The following is a 17958-nucleotide window of genomic DNA, read 5'->3' as shown; positions in this document are numbered from 1 at the left end:
GTAACTCATGATCTATCATTACCTAATAGTAATAGTTTTGTGTGCCATCAAAATGGCTGAAAATCTAATAGTATTAGCAGGCGAAAAGCTAGTAAAGACATTTTTTTTTTTTGCTTTCTAATAATATCTTGTTCTGATTATGAAAAGAATGATAAACAATTGAGTGATTGTAATTTTTAGAAAGTACTTAAAAGAAATAAGCCTTTTAAAAATGTTTTTGGAAATTATTTAAAGATTGACTTTATTATCATGTGTTGGGAAAAAATAATTTTTAATTGGTTTGTCAGAGTAAAAGGAACCTAGAATTCTGAAAGTTTTTGTTTATCTTATATGTAAGCCATTTTATTTTTAAAATCTAATTGAAATACTTTCATCTTTTTTAAATTACATTTTCTTTTTTCAGTTATCATTTTTTCCCCTTTCATCGTTCTGGAAAAAGGAAAACGAAAATCTTTATATTAAACATGCATAGTCAAGCAAAACAAATTCCCATTATTGATTGTATCTAAAAGATTTGTATCTCATTCTGGATATTTAGTCCATCACTCTTTTAAGAGATGGGTAACATTCCTTGTCATCAACATGGTTGGCCATTGCATTGATCAGAATCCTTAAGGCTTTCAAAGTTGTTTGTCTTTACATTGTTATTCTCTTGATTCTGCTCATTTCACTAGGCATATAAGTCTTCCCAGGTTTCACTGAAAGTACTCCTTCATCATTTCTTATGGCACAGTAGTAGTGTTCCATTGCATTCATATCCCATAATTTGTTCAGCCATTGCTCAATTCATGAGCAACCTCTTAATTTACAATTCTTTGCTACTACAAAAGAGCTGCTGTAAATTTGTTTGTACATAGGACCTTTTCCTCTTTCTCTGATCTCTTTGAAATATTAGCCTAGGAATATGGCATTGCTGGGTCAGAGAATAACATCATAGTGGACTAATGTCCTTCTGAACATACAGTTCTAAAAATCAGACATTTATTTGCAGAGGGTGGAGGTGGGGAGTAGGGAGAATCACTAAAAAAAAAATATCTCTATGATATGTTTGCAGCATCATATAGATTTGTTATTAAAATGATTAAAAAGAGAAAAATAATTCAGATTATTTTGTGTTTTAGGTCTCCGAGTAACTGTGCTACTGACATCCTTTCTTATGGTTTTGGGAACGGGTCTAAGATGCATACCTGTATCATCAGACATTGTGATTAAAAAAAGGTAAATTTTGTAGTTTAAATTTAAAAATTTCAGTTGTTTTTTACTTTTGTTATAATTATATTATTGTGCATGTATAATTGCTAGTATATGTTATTATAAGATAAATGTCTGTCAGCTTGAGATTTTTTTTCCTTTTATGAAAGTATCTATCAGTAGAGGGCTCTGTTGTATATAGAAGTACTTAATTTCTTCCCCATTTTTAGCAGGGTTTTTCATTTTAGGATTTGAAAATAACACACTGTTCAATTTGTTGTTTTAAAAGCATGTGTCCAGTTTAGGAAATTCTGAGTTTAAATTTTGGTATCATAAGGAAGAAGAGTTTGTATTTTAATGAAGAGCTAAATATCTTTCCAAAGCAGTTCAAATTAGCTATAGGGACATTATTTTCTGATATTTTGCTAATTCTTGAACTACATTTATTTAGATGGAAGCACAGAAATTTATTCTTTAAAAGTACAAATGGATGTACATATATTCTGCTCTTTTGTATTATTTTGGCACTAAGTTAATTATGGCACGATTGTGAGAAATTAGAGACGGTAGAACTCCAAGGAAAAGATAAGTCAGTTAAAGGGATAAGAGAGAATAGATCACTGATAAGAGGAAAGGAGAAATGGAATATATTCAACTCAGATGTAAAAGGTTCTGTAAAAAAGTACGTTTAAATAAAGACCTTATTTTATGATTATTAGAGATTCCATACAATTCACATTATAGCCTTCTCCTATAGGAGCCTGTACACGTATCTGCACAACACACATTCATCTAATAGGTTATAATTGTAACAATGATTTTTGTTTCTTGTTGATTTTAAGTGGGCTAGTGGAGCTTTGGAATTGAAAATACTTATTTTTAGATCAAGGCTCCTTAACCTGGGGTCCTTGAACTCAGTTGTTTTTTTTTTTTTTAACCCTTACCTTCCATCTTAGAGTCAATACTATGTATTGACTCCAAGGCAGAAGAGTGGTAAGGGGTAGGCAATGGGGGTCAAGTGACTTGCTCAGGGTCACATGGCTGGGAACTGTCTGAGGCCAGATTTAAACCTAGGACCTCCTGTCTCTAGACCTGGCTCTCAAGCCACTGAGCTACCCAGCTGCCCCCCTTGAACTCAGTTTTAAAAAAATCTTTCGGTATCTTTTTTTCAATGTAACTGGCTTCCTTTGTAATCCTACAGATTTTTTTTTTCACATGTGTTTAAGAATATTCTAAGGAGTAGGAAGCTAGTTAGCATAGCAAATAGAGTGCCAGGTGTGATGTCAGGAAGACATCTTCCTCAGTTCAGATCTGGTCTCAGACATGTAGTAGCTGTCACTTCACTGTTTACCTCAGTTTATTCATCTATTAAATGACTAGAGAAGGAAATGGAAAACCACTCCATTATCTTTGCAAAGAAAAGCCCAGATGGGGTCACAAAGAGTCTAACATTACTAAAAACAACTGAACAACAACAAAGAAGTGTGTATAGGCTTCATGTATCTTCCAAGGACATCCTTGGCACAGAAAAAAAAGGTTAAGAATTCCTTTCCTAGAGTTGTTTACATTTTGTATTCTTCCATATATAGTTATGACATTAACCTTGCTTGAGAGGAGAGGTACAACCAGAAAACCCAAAGTAATAAATAATAGATCTTTCATAGGTTTCAAAAAAGCTGGATCTTAGAGGAACAGAAGCATATGACAGGGACCCTGCAGTCACTGTATGATATGATCCTCTACTCTGAGGAATTTAGAAGAGAGAATCCTACCTAGTTTTAGACTTGCCAGGCTAAGGACCATGTAAAAGCCTTTACGGTTTACTAGACTAACACTGAAACATTGATCCACTTTCTTAACTCTAGTAAACTCTACTTGGAGCTTTCCAAGATTTGGGGTTTTTCTTATAATAATAATAATAATATCTTGTGTTTATATAAGTTAATACTTTCAAAGTATTTGAATTTTTTATTTTAAAAAATTTTAACAAGCATTTATTAAGCATCTAATATATGCCAGGCACTTCACAGATATTACCTCATTTTAACTTCATGACGACACACATTATATAGATGACAAAATTGAGACAGAGTTAAGGGGCTTGCTGAGAGTCACAAAGCTAGTGTCTGAGGCCATATTTGAACACCAATCTTCCTGACTCCAATTTTAAGACTCTATCCTGCAAATTATTTCATTTGATCCCTACAATAGCCCTGAGATAGTTGCTATTATTATCCCCATTTTATAGATGAGGAAACTGAGGCTGAGAGGTATTAGGTAGCCTGCACAAGGTCACATAGCTAATTTGATTGAGTGGGACTCAAATGCAGGCCTGTTGACTCTTAAGCTCAGTGTATGGTCAGCTACATAATTATACATGATCAGCTTTCTCAAATTGTTGAGGTGGGCAAGCATTCCCCACCTGAACTCTTCATTTATCCCAGATCTCATTCCTTTGGTTTAGATACCTAAAAGTTCAGAGAATTTAATTATTCTATTGTGTCTTTTCTGTAAGAATATCATTAGCATGAAGCAGGTAGGTGGCTCAGTGAATAGAGAGCCAGGCCTGGAGATTGGAGGTAATGGGTTCAAGTCTAGCCTCAGACACTTTCTAGCTATTTGGCCCTGGATAAGTCACTCAGCTCCCATTGCCTAGGCTTTACTGCTCTCTTCTGCCTTGGAATTGATACTTTGTATTGATTCTAAGACAGAAGGTAAATTTTTTAAAAAGACAATGCCATAAGCACCTGAAAGGAGATAGAAATAATTAAATGGACAGGCTATTTCTCCTCTTTTACATGGAGGTCATAAGTAATATAAAGGTCACAAGCTGTTGAAGGATAAGAATTGCCCTGTTGTGCTGGGTACCAAATGTTGTCTTATGTCCCAGCAAATGAGACCACAATTCCTGAAGGTGAGCTCCGCATGGGCATCTGCAGCACAGATCCAGGCTTGGCTGATTCCATGCCACTGTGTAGTCTGGTTTTATGAAGAACATGTCAGTGAAGGATGCCAAGAAGGAACAGTACAAAATGATAGCTGGGCCTGCTTACTGCAGAGTTCTGATGTGACATTTGTAGGAAGTTCTAAATTATATTAACCAGTTATAAAGAGAACCAATCATGTGATCCATGAGCCAACAGCTCAGTTTAGTGTATCAGTGTTCATAGAATAATTTCTTTTGTTATTGGATCAATCCAGTACAGAGCCAAATTAACTTAACTCTTGGTAATATTTATATTTAATATTTTTACTCCTGATAGCTGATTGATGGCCCTCATTAAAATTAATGGTGAATCTCTGTGAAATTTTCTGTGACATATATTATCCCTAGTTTGTAAGTATTAGTTCTGTACTTAAAAAACTGAAGCTCTTCATTTGTCCTTTTAGAACCAACGTGGCCTGATTATTTGTTTCTCTATTTATATTCAGTGCCTGGAATGTAGGTGTTTAATAAATGATTCATTGATTGCCATAGTGTACCTGAGGAAAAATGGAAATTGAAGACATGTTAATGTGTCCCAGTTTCTAAAAAATTAAAGAACAAATAAAGTATAGTGGCTGAAAAACAGCCCCCATGGGAAAATATGGGAAGTATCCATCAGTTATGACAGCTGTTCTTTTAGCCTAGCAGTTGATAGTCTGACTGCATTTTTTCCCAAAATCTAGCAGCCTAGTTCTAGTAACTTTTGAGGTCCCATGGAAGCATGAATTTTATTTGGTCCACTCTAATTTTTAAGGAGTTTACTACTAGGGTAATGTTTTTGATATTTCTTATACAAATCTGTTAATTCTCTTTTCAAGACTTTGCTCCAGAGCTCTCATTTCTTTTCCAGTTCTTTTCTCTATTGCTGTCATTTAACTTATAATGTCATTTATAAACTCTTGTTCCATTTCTTCCCTTTAAAAAAACCAACCTTACTTTCTGGCTTAGAATGAATACTGTGTATTGGTTCCAACGCAAAAGAGTGGCAAGGGCTAGGCAATGGGGGTTAAGTGACTTGCCCAGAGACACACAACTAGGAAGTGTGTGAGGCTAGATTTAAACCTAGGACCTCCTGTATTATTAGGCCTGGCTTTCAATCCTTTGAGCCACCCAGCTGCCCCTTATTCCATTTCTTCTAAGAATTATATTTGATCTATGGCCAAGATTATTGGTTTTTTTGTTTTTGAGGCTTTCCTTATAGATGTTTTGAAATTATTTTCTTTCAGGTTTGTGTCTCAGGTTACTCTGGCATCATACTTGCTCTTTATCTTTTTTGTTGCTGTTGTTTACATATTCTTCTAGCCTTACTTCCCAGATTGGATTCAGTATTAGGGCCAACTTCAGCACACAACTGTTGGGACTTGGTTTGTTCTTGATTGGTCTTGTCTGCACTGTAGGTATTGAGTACTGTGTTCTTCAAGGATCACAGTGGGTAGCCTGAGCCAGGGAGATGAAATCTTTCCACAGGCCTTATATGCAGTCATTACAAGGGCACTGTCTGACCACTATCCTTTCTGGCTCCAGACCCTAGTTTGTGTCTAGGTAACACAGCTGTAGATTTGCCCTGGGTGGTTCTCCAGCAGAGAGTAGTTGGCCCGAGTCCCTATGAACTAGTTGAAAGTCTCATCAGTTTCAAAGCAACTGTGCTGCTAGACTAGCGCTCTTGTGGACCTTGGGCTTCAAATTCATCTGGCAACTCCAGTCTGCTGGCCAAGCCCGTTTGGAGGGTTGGTCCTTTGGTCTGATAGCCCTTTAAATCTTTGTTAGAATTGTTGTTGGGGGAGCTGAGCTATATCGCTGCTTTTTATTTTGCCATATTGGCTCTAGTTCTTGAAATTCTAATGTGCTTAAAGCCCATTTCAAGGAAAAAGGTTCTAAATTATTTCCAAGTTCATTTTAATTTACAAATTTTCCTTTAAAAAGATTGAATTAATGTCTCTCCTCGACCTCCCAATAATGACAAGAGAAGAGAGCTCAGAGTAAGGATGACATGCAAATCCTATTATTTTCTATAATATAGAAATGTGGTCTTTTTTGTGACAAAATTGAGAAATTTGTAAATTCAAGAGCTAAACCCTTTCCAGTTAAATATGTAAAGCTTAGATTCCCCAAAGTACTTCAGGATAATCCTAGAATATAAATCCTTTAAACTGTGGAGAATTACTTTAAAAACATTATCCTTGATCATCACACAATTTTGTCTTATGTTTTTTCTGAGAAATTTTTTTAAAAGTTTAATTTTTGTCTCTTGTTTTTTACACTTCAGTCATCTGCTATATTGCCTTCTCCAAGAGAACTCCCTCTTGAATCTCAGACACTAGCTATGTGATTGGGCAAGCCATTTAACCTCTGTCTTCCTTAACTATAAAATGAGGATAATAATAGCACCTACCTTGCAGCATTTTTGTGAGGGTCAAATGACATATTTATCAACCATTCTTAGCACAGTACCTGGCATATTTGTTGCATCTTCATTTCAGTTGTGTCCATCTCTTCATACTCCCAGTTGGATTTTTTTTTAAGTTCATTTATTTAATTAATTTAGGTTGTTTGCCCATAGTTATATCAATCATGTTCTTTCCCTCTTCCTCTCCCCCTCTCCTCCTGTAGCCAACGAGCAGTTGCACTGAGTTTTACACTGATCAAGACCTATTTCCATATTATTAGTACTTGCACTGGGGTGATCATTTAGAGTCCAGTTGGGGGTCTTCTTAACAAAAATACTGGAGTGGTTTTCCATTTTCTTTTCCAGCTCATTTTACAGATGAGGAAACTGAGGTTATTAGGGTGAAGTGACTTAACTCTGGGTCACACAGCTAGTAAGTGTCTAAGGCTGGATTTAAACTCAGGAAGATCAGTATTCCAAACTTCAGACCCACCAGTCTACTATGCCACCTAGCTGCCCTAGGCCAAATTTACTTGTTATTTTAAAAATGCTAACTCATGAATTTAGTAACAACTAAAACATTTTGGTACTTGAATGTAATGGAATTAGTTGTTGTTCTTTGTACTTGAAGAAGACCAAAATTACATCACTTGTGTAATTCAAGCATAAATTAGAGTCAAGTGAGGCAGAGTTGCACAAAGTCACCAGCCTCACTCTTCCTGAATCATCCATCTCCAGTGGCAAAACAGAAATCAAGACAACTGGTGATGGCTTGGGGTGTAGCACGTGACCTGGATTTCTTTGATGACCAACCAAACTCTAAGTGCTCCACAGGGCTTGCTTCTGCAACCGTCATGGGCATTGAAACAAATTGTTTTCTTCCGTCTCTTCCACCAGGGGAAATCTTTACACAAGACAGTAGACATTCCTCTAACTCACTAATAGGTTTGAAGCCTGTTCGGTACCCCACTAACAGGTCTATTCTGCCTGCCAACATACCAGGGATATGGCCACCGTACCATAAAAAAGAACAAATATAATGAATATAGAGAAGTATGCAGAAATATGATATCATTTCAAATGATATAAACAGAACCAGTAAAATCATATACATTAACTTCGAAAAAAAAATTGAAACTCAATACTATGAGATTGTATTAGAGTTGAAAAGATGTGTTTATGTGTTAGAATCATTAAAAGCAGGACAAATTGTCCCAAATGCAATTTAGAATGATTTTTTCCACTAATTCACATCTGTTCATCTGTAGCATCTGTCTTGTATAGATGTACTGATTTAGTAGACTGGCCAGCTAACTACATATCCTCACCTGAACAGGAGATATTATTCTTTCGTTTAGTTTTTCCTATATGAATTGACAAGTCAGTCACACTTCAGTCATCATAAATCTCATTTAGGAAGTCTGGTGGTGTTCTGGGTTTGATACAGTCACTCCAATTTCATGAGCAAGCAGGAGCATTAGAAGGATCTGTTTATATATAGGGAATCCCTCTTCCATTGGATGTTGGAGGGGAAATCCTCTAAAATGGTAGCAAATGTCATCATTATACATGTATCTTCCTATTTTATGCCTCACTTGATATAATAATAAAAATGTATTGAACAATTTTCTGTGGTTGCATTTATCAAGGAATTCTGTATGCTTTTAAAATATGCATGAGAATTCTTGTTGGTGGAGAGGTTTTTTTTTTCAAACATTTATTAATATTCATTTTTAACATGGTTACATGATTCATGCTCCTCTTTCCCCTTCACCCCCCCCCCCCACCCCCCCCACCCATGGCCGATGCACATTTCCACTAGTTTTGTCATGTGTTCTTGATCAAGACCAATTTCCAAATTGTTGGTAGTTGCATTGGTGTGGTAGTTTCGAGTCCACACCCTCAATCATGTTCACCCCGACCCATGCGTTCAAGCAGTTGTTTTTCTTATATGTTTCCTCTCCTGCAGTCCTTCCTCAGAATGTGGGTAGCGTCTTTACCATAAATCCCTCAGAATTGTCCTGGGTTACTGTATTGCTGCTGGTACAGAGGTCCATTACATTCAATTTTACCACAGTATATCAGTCTCTGTGTATAGAGTTCTTCTGGCTCTGCTCCTTTCACTCTGCATCTGTTCCCGGAGGTCTCTCCAGTTCGCTTGGAACTCCTCCAGTTTATTATTCCTTTTAGCACAATAGTATTCCATCACCCGCATATACCACAGTTTGTTTAGCCATTCCCCAATTGAAGGACATACCCTCCTTTTCCAATTTGTTGCCACAACAAAAAGCGCAGCTATAAATATTTTCGTACAAGTCTGTTTATCTATGATCTCTTTGGGGTACAAACCAGGTGGAGAGGTTTTAAGACTTCATACTGAGTTTAAGTGTTCTTTGTAATCAATAAATAATAAATACAGTGGAATCTTGTATTCTCTATAACTTTCAGGCAGTGATATGGCTATAAAGATGTGATCTGCTGAAGAAAATTGTTTGCTTCTCCACTCTTCATATTTTCATTAAGGATGTTTGTTTTTTAAACACGTGCCTACCATCTTACAATAAATACTGTGCATTGATTCCAAGGCAGAAGGAGTGCCAAGGACTAGGCAGTGGAGGTTAAATGACTTGTCCAGGGTCACACAGCTATGCAGTGTCGGAAGCCACATTTGAACCCAGGACCTCCCCATCTCTAGGCTTGGCTCTTAATCCCCTTAGCCACCTAGCTACCCCTGTATATATCTTTCTCATAAAGACTTTGTAAAAATGAGATAAAGACATGTGAAATGGTAGTTATTAATATCATCATGGTCATCCATGGTTTTTCCCATGTTGGACATATTTTCCTTTGCCTCATTTAACTTGTTGTACAGTCTCTTTCAAGTGCTGTCTGTCGTACAGCACTTTCAAGCTCATACAGCTGCTAGCACAGATTCCTTGTGTTTGTTCTAGGATTTGTTCCATGTACCTTTCTTTCTAACTTTTAAATGGGTTTATGCCTTGTACCTAAGTTCCTAATTTTTAAATGGCATTTCTGTTTTCTCATATAGTACATTGAGGGCTGAGATTCAAATGTGGTAGTTCTACTGTCATTAGTGATGGAACGTGATCATGATGGAAAAATTAGTAAATCAATTACTTGTTCCACCTCTTTGTTGCCCTACTAATTTTTTAAATCAATTGATACATTTGAGATGAAATGGCATTTCTGTCCCATGTAAAACTTTCTTCACCCTTACCTCACTTTTGTCTACACTGTTCTTTGCTGTTAAACTTTCTTATTTCTTGCACGTCCGATGTCTTTCAGATTAGCATGGAAATCAAATGTTTACTGTCTACAATGGGCCTTATTTTGGTTAGCCCTTTACATCACTGAAACATCAGTAGGAAATGTTGATGTTCAAAATAAATATTCTTTGCTTTTTCTGTTTTCCTCTTTTTGGCCTTGATTTATTTAAATAGGCCACACTGAAACTATTAAAATTACCCCTGGTGTCTTCTCATCTTTATCCTTTCCTTTAATTTGATGTCAATTTTGACCTTTGCTCTCTTGATGGTCTTATCAATACATAAACAGATGCTTTCTTATAAGAAAGACTCCAACATCATTAAACAACCCTTTAATCTGTTAAATATCATCATTGTGTCAGAGAATATTTGCTGTTCACCATATCTATTTTCTGACTTTTCTTGTAGAAAGTAGTCAACATACGGTAGCATGAAACTTCTGATTGTCTTCAGGGCTTCTTTCATTTCTTAAAGTTGAACCATGTCATTCAATATGTATATAGCCATCTTTGCCTGTGCCTGCCTTTATATTGAAGCTTCTAAGTATATGGGCTCACTTGTTTTTTAGTTGTTTTTCCTAGAATTTCTCTACCCCTTCAAACTCTGTAACTGATGTTTGGATGTAACCAGCATTTTTGGTGGCCTTTTTTGCTTATGGTCATTTGTACTGCAAGACAAAATGACAAAGTGACCTACTTGAAATGACACTTTTTAATCCTTGAGCAGAGAGATCCACTGTATCCTTGATTCTTATGTAAGATAGAATTATTGATGGAATAAAGTAGATCCAGAATGGCCCACTTATTTGGCCCCTAGCACATTTGGCAGTTCTTCCTAAAAGGATAAGTCAGAAGTAAACTCAAGCCACTACTCAAGGGCTTGGATTAGCTGAAGAGAAGAGTGAGTTACCATCTGAGTCCTTAGTGTTTTTCAATTTAGAATCCCAGCTTCTGGGATGATCAGAAGAGATCTGCTGCAAGGAAGTTGCAAAGACCAGAAATTATGTAGCTTTGAACAGTTTTTTGAGTCCGTAAAGCTCCGGATTAGTATAGTCTCTCTAATCTTTCTGTTCCTTGCTGTTCTGGGCTAAAGCAAGTAAAAATATCACAATTTTTCTCAATAGAAGATAATCCTGTCACACTAGTTTCATTTTGATTCATTTTAGAATCTAAATTCTACAGGCCACTGGGTAGTAAAAATGAATAGGGCTGAACCTGAATCAGGAACACTTGAATTCAACTTCTGGATTAAGATGGCTGCAGAGTAGAAGCAGGGCGCTTTTCTCTTCTAACCGACCCATACATGATATCTCAAAAGGACACAAAAACCAAATCCAGATGAACGAAGGGACCCCACAATAGGGCGCAGCATTGAAGTTATGTGGGATCTGGGCATTTCCATGCTATAAGGTGGGGAAATAGCTCCCAACAAAACGGGAGTGGATCACCCCTCCCCTACCCCACCCACAGTACCAGAGTCAGAGGCTGCACACTAGAGTTAGAGTGGGGATGGGGGGTAGTGGAAGGAGGGGACCAAAATCTAGCTTCTTGGCAGCTAACTGGAACCACCAAGAGCATGCCTCTTGGAGCAGCAAGACTTGAGACCCTAGGAGGCTAGAGAGCACAGACCTTGGGTGCAGGAGTGGAGCTGAGAGAGGCAGCAGACAGTGGAAGCAGCTCAGCTCTGAGACTCAGGGAAGAACCTCAGGTGGAGGAGCAAGCGTGGGCCAGTTTCCGGCCTTTGGGCAGCTGACTAGGACCACTGGGGGCTTGACCCTGAGAACAGCTAGACTAGAGACCCCAGGAGGCTGGGGAACATAGACCTTGGGCGCAAGAGTGAAGCTGAGAGGGACCGTGGACAGCAGAGGCATAGCAGACTGTGGAAGCCAGAAGACTGGAAAAGTAGCCTCAGGCAAAAACTGCTCCTTAGCTCTATACACAGAGGGTCTGCCTGTCTCATTCAGCATAATGATGACAAGCAAGGCCCAAGAAATAACCACCAAAAAGACCAAGAAAAAAGCCCTAACACTTGATAACTTTTGCACAGAAAAAATCCAGAAAGCAGATTAAAGACATCCAAACCTTCCCCAAAAAATGAAAATTGATCACAATCTCTTGAAGAGTTTAAATCTGAGATCATGAGAAAGATGGAAGAGATCTGGCAAGAAAAGTGGGAAATAGTTCAAAAAGAAAATAACAGTTTAAAAGGCAGAATTTCACAATTTGAAATTGAGGTTCAGAAATCAAATGAAATGATAAGCAAATTGAAGACCAGAAAGGACCAGCTGGAAGCCATGAAGAACCAGATAGACCAGACAGAAAAGGAATACTTGAATTCCAATCTAGCCTTAGAAGTTTCTGAACTATGAAATAGGACTACTAATACCACCTTCCTCACAAGGTTGTTGTGAGGATCAAGTGAGATTACATTTGTAAACCCAGTGCCTGGAAAATAGTAGGTGCTTAATAAATACTTATCCCTCTTTTGATGTATATTTGGTGAAGGTAAGGAAGGTAAGTCAGAAGACACCTTACCTCTTCAGATATAAGCATTTAGAGACAAGTGTGTTACAATGGAAAGTGTTACATTTAGGATCAGGAGGGACTTAGGTTCAAAACTTCGTTAGTTGTGTGAACATAGGCAAGCCACTTAAACCCTGTTTCCTCATTTGTTTTCTCATTTGTAAAACTAGTTAACAATACCTGTAGCTCAAGCTAAATAAAGGCAAAGCATTTCACAAGTATCAAAATAAGTGTCATATTTTTTAGTGGACTTTGATTTCACCTCAAAACAAAAAATAACCTCTCCATTTGGGATAAGGATGTTAAAATATAGTATATTGATTAAAATATCTAATGACTTCATTTTCTAAGCATCAACTCTCTAAAACTGTCACAAATACTAATTAAAGTAAAATAGATAATATTTCAGTATTTCAGTGGGTCCTTGTTCTTGGCTATTTGTTCATGTCCTCTAGTGTTTCAGATTGTAACCCATTCATACACCTCTCTGTAATACAATTCACCCATTGTACTGGAAGCTATGTTCTATAAGCCTCTTAATATTAAAGAGGCTAATGGTATATCTTTTGTTGCTATATGACCTACTTTCTTTTCCAGTCACATATTTCCAGATGATACCAATTCTTGTATAAAAGTCATTTTTGGTAAAATATTTGGTCAAATGTTGGTAAAAGTTCTAGTAACCATTACACATCTCTCCACTACCCTTTGGCAATCAGATTATTGACTACTATCAGAGGTTCCACAATAATGTGTCTTCTCTCATTAGACTTTAATCCTTTTGAGATCAGAGACTGTTTTATTTTTGTGTGTCCCTAGTACTTCACACAGATGCTTTTTTTTTTCATTCTATGATTTTGAGCCAAGTAGTATAACCTGGAAATTATTCCTGTAAAAAAAACAGCTTTTGTTTCAAGTTATAGCAAGGAGCTTGCAGGGAAAGTACTGTACAATTTCCCAAATGTAATCTAGCCCACGTTGTCTCTCATTTTGAATTCTGGACCAGTAAGAGTGGAAAAAAATTTTGTAATTTTTAGGTCCACACCTGAGATTTCTGCTGAAGGTGACTCCTAGTTGTGAAACATTCTTCACAGACATAGGTTGGAAACTCCTCTGCAATTTATTTTGTCTTAGAAGAGTTGCCTAAAGCATTGAGAGATTAAATAACTTATCTGTGGTCATATATCTAGTTTGCATGAGGGGCAGATTTTGAATTCAAGGCTTCTTGACTCCAAAATTAACTATCTCACTATGCCCTTTGCCTCTCAGAAGAGGTAATTTATTGCCATAACTTATATGAATTTGCTAGCCACTTGGTAACTTTTTGCTTCTAAGAATTTTGAGAATATAAAAACCAAAGATGCTTTCAGATGATGTAGAATGAAAAGAAAACTTGATCATAGATCAAGATCAGATGATCCCAAATATATCATTAGTTATCTCAGTAACTCACTTAACTTCTAGGTGTTGGTATTTTCATCCTTAACATTAGGACATTGAGCTAGATGATTTCTAAAATCCTTTCCAGCTCCAGATTCTGCTGTGGTTTCATTTTTCTGATGCTATGTAACAGAAGACAGGCAGGTACAAATGTAGAGAACAGAAGGTGATTTATAGCAACAAAATGTCACTAAATATTAGTTAAAATAGTATAACATGTACCAGAAAAATGAATTGTGAATTTTAGTGTGACATACAGATGTGCACACACACACACATATCCCATTCTTTGTATATTGTAGTAAAATTTTGAAAGACTATAGAGTAGTTGTGGATCAGTGGCATAGGTATATCCACAGTGATGAAATCACACATCTTTGAAAAATGTGAATTTTCACATTCGATATTCATTCATTTATTTATTTATTTTAAACCCTTGTACTTCGGTGTATTTTCTCTTAGGTGGAAGGTTGGTAAGGGTGGGCAATGGGGGTCAAGTGACTTGGCCAGGGTCACACAGCTGGGAAGTGGCTGAGGCCGGGTTTGAACCTAGGACCTCCTGTCTCTAGGCCTGACTCTCACTTCACTGAGCTACCCAGCTGCCCCTTGATATTTATTTTTAAACCACTGAACATTAATTAAAATAAAATTAACATAGCTGTTTCTAAATACTGAAATGTTTTGCTAAATCTCATCCTCTAGCCTGACAGAGCTCCTATTTGCATGGCCAATAGTTACACTTAAAAAGGGCAACAAATATATCTTGTGTCCCAGAGCTTGTCTGTACCTCCCCAACCTCCAACTTGTCTTGGGCCTCAATCAAACTCTCAAGGTTTTTAGCTTGAGGACAATGAGATCTGTGCAGGTGAAGGGAGCTGTGATTCTCCATCTTCATCTGAAGAACTTCCTTGCCTGTTGTCTGGACAGCTTCCCACCTTTCTTTTCCTTTTCTTCAACTAGTATGAAGGGACAAGACTAGAATGGGGCAGATGATCTGAGCTGAGGAAGGGATGGGGAGCAAAAAAACAGAAAGAGAAGAAATAGGAAGGAAGATGATGAGCTTCTCTTATTATTTGAGTCTATCAGTAAGTACCATGTGTTTAGCCTTCTGCTAAGTGCTAGTTGGGAATAACAGTACGGCTTTGTCCTTGCCTTCAAACAGTTAATGTTGTTTTGTGAATACCTATCATAAAGAGTCCCAGCACTGTAAAGCATTATCTTTGTTTTATTTTTTTTTTAATCTGGAAATTTTAATTAACTAATTTAGAATATTTTCCCATGATTATAAGATTCATGTTCTTTCCCTCCCCTACCCTCACCTCCCTCCCTTAGCTGATGCACAATTCCACTGGGTTTTATATGTGTCAGTGATTAAGACCTATTTCCATATTATTAATTTTTGCATTAGGGTGATCGCTTAGAGTCTACATCCCCAATCATATCCCCATCAACCCATGAGATCAAGCAGTTGTTCTTCTGTGTTTCTACTCCCACAGTTCTTCCTCTGAATGTAGATAGCATTCTTTCTTTCTCCTAAGTCCCTCAGAATTGTCCTGGATCATTGCATTGCTGCTAGTAGAGAAGTCCATTACATTAGATTGTGCCACAGTGTATCAGTCTCTGTGTATAATGTTCTCCTGGTTCTGCTCCTTTCACTCTGCATCAATTCCTGGAGGTCATTCCAGTTCACATGGAATTCCTCCACTTCTTTATTCCTTTGAGTGCAATAGTATTCCATCACCAACAGATACCACAATTTGTTCAACCATTCCCCAACGAAGGTCATCCCATCATTTTCCAATTTTTTGCCACCACAAAGAAGGCAGCTATAAATATTTTTGTACAAGTCTTTTCCCCTATTATCTCTTTGAGTTATAAACCCAGCAGTGGTATGGCTGGATCAAAAGGCAGGCAGTTAAAGCATTATTTTAAAGATAGAAAGGAATATAAAATTTGGTGCCTGTCCTCAGAAATGGTCTTTTTTGGGAAGGTTGATAACACAAAATGACTAAAGATATTAAGTATAATACCTGTAAGTACCAAAATTTACAAGATTATAATTTAAATTGTAGCATTTTAGATAACATTGGGGGAAGGGGCAAATCTTTGGGTATGGGGTTACAACATTGGGGGAAGGGGCAAATCCTTGGGTATGGGGTTACGTTCCAATCATATCTATATCACCAAACTAACTTTTCATCCTAGAAGGAATTGGAATAATGAAGCTACCCCAGCATAGAGATGGTACATACTGCCACTCAGTGGTAACAGTTGCTGTTTGGTGGAAGACTATAGGATGAAGTTGGAAGTCAAGAGAACTGAGTTCTAATCGTGACTACCACTAATAGATAAGGGAATTTGGGCAAGGAACTTAATCAACTAATAAATATTAAGCACCTACTACAAAGTAGGCATAATGTTAGAGGCTGGCAATACTAGTATAAAATTGTGACATGCTCTGCTTCTGGTACCTGGGCTCTGATAGGTTAGCTTTTGCCTCATGTTACCCAGAATGAAGCAGGCCTCTACAAGCCTTCTCAGATGTTTCCAAACTATTGCCCCTAGCATTCCTCCTCATTCCTCTCTTATCTGATCCTGGACTGTGCCTCTGGGGTGTAGAAATGCCCTGATAAGTGAACTTCTACCTTGAATTGCTTGGAACCAGGCCTCCTAGCCATTTTGAAGCCTAGTGGCCTCCCTCTTTATAAGTTACCCATTTAGAATGTAAGGGCAGCAACTATCTTGCTTGCTTGCCTTTTTCTTACTCTCCCTTCCACACACTTTGCACAGTATTATGCTTAATAAAAGCTTTTTTTCTTTATTAATTTACTCATTCATTTACTCCAGGAGAATTGCTAGAACTCTTTCCACACTACTTTTCTCCTCTGTTATATGAAGAGTTAGACTGTTTTGATCTCTAAGGTTCTTTTCCCCTTTAAAATTCTACGATTGCACAAATTTGTTGTTTGCTTCTTGGGAAAAAAAAAAACAGTGCCCAAGAAGCACTGGACTGTTAAGTTTATGCAATTGAGTTTCATACCTTGACATTCAGCTTTCATGCTGTGAATTTTTTGACAGATTATTTTCTCCCTGTTCTCCTTCTACCCTTTAAAATTTTAGGAATCATAAAACTTCAGCATTCCACTCCTCCTCCTGCCAGATGAATTAGAGTAGTCCTGCCTGAAGGGCAGAATAATTAAAATACTATATTACAGGTATTAAATATCAAAGTAATTACCTTTTTAAGCTATGATGCACTGTCTGAATGTTACGCTTGCATTATCCATAATTAAACCATTGAAAGATACTGTTTCAAGAATATTTTTGTAATGAAATTACTATGTGACAACTTAGAATTGAATAGCTTTGGAAGAGATGTCAGTATTTTTTTGACCATGTTTTTAATTGTTTCTGACATATAGAAAAGTGTGGTTGTTTTTGTAGGAAGACACAGGAAACCTACCATTTTTGCAAGTTATTAATATTAATTATAGTTGTAGAATTCTGTTCATCTCTAAACCACTATTAGGCAAGGAAAAGTGGTCCTAGATTTTTTTTTAATGCTTTTTACTGCTCTGATCAGTCAAGGCTATCTAATGAACACTTTTACTTCATTTCTCAGTGCCTTTGCCTTGTAAGCCCTGTGGGGGGCAGTGACTTTGAGGCTAATGGGAGGAGTTTGCTTAATCATCCAGTGTCCCAAAACCCCAACATTTATAGCAGTACATTCAAGCCATAAGCTCAACTTATCATTTTAGTACTGGAGCAAAAGAGTATGATTATTCTTCTACCTTAACAGGCTCCTTATGATCACTTCTTTGGGAGAGGAAAAAAAGGGGGAAATAAAGAAAAGATGAGGGCTATGTTCAAGAGATTTCATCTTTCCAAGCCCTCACAATTAAAATCAGAATCACGGTGTTTTAGACCTGGGAAGGATGTTAGAGCTCACCTTTACAACCTGGCCCAATCTACCTTTCTAGTCTTACCACATGTCCCTTCCCTTCATGAACACTATGGTCCAGATACATTGGTCTTCACACTATTCCTTATACACCACATTCCATCTGTCATTGTGATGCCTTCACAGTGACTGTTCCCCATATCTGGAATGTGCTTCTTCCTCGTTTCTACCTCTTAAAGTTCCTG

At 37.2% G+C, this 17958-nt stretch overlaps 1 protein-coding gene across 1 annotated transcript in view; it reads left to right on the top strand.

Moving 5' to 3' along the window:
- Positions 1 to 17958, top strand: part of SLC49A4 (solute carrier family 49 member 4) — a 127457-nt gene that overhangs the window by 26877 nt on the left and 82622 nt on the right. Inside the window, exon 2 of the mRNA XM_044670047.1 lies at positions 1122 to 1218. Coding sequence (XP_044525982.1) covers positions 1122 to 1218 — 97 coding nt within the window. The remainder of the gene's footprint in view (positions 1 to 1121; positions 1219 to 17958) is intronic.

This window comes from Gracilinanus agilis, chromosome 3, assembly GCF_016433145.1.
Source record: "Gracilinanus agilis isolate LMUSP501 chromosome 3, AgileGrace, whole genome shotgun sequence".
Classification (NCBI taxonomy): domain Eukaryota; kingdom Metazoa; phylum Chordata; class Mammalia; order Didelphimorphia; family Didelphidae; genus Gracilinanus; species Gracilinanus agilis.
Note: the sequence above shows the minus strand (reverse complement) of the source record. Positions and strands in the feature narration are given on the sequence as shown.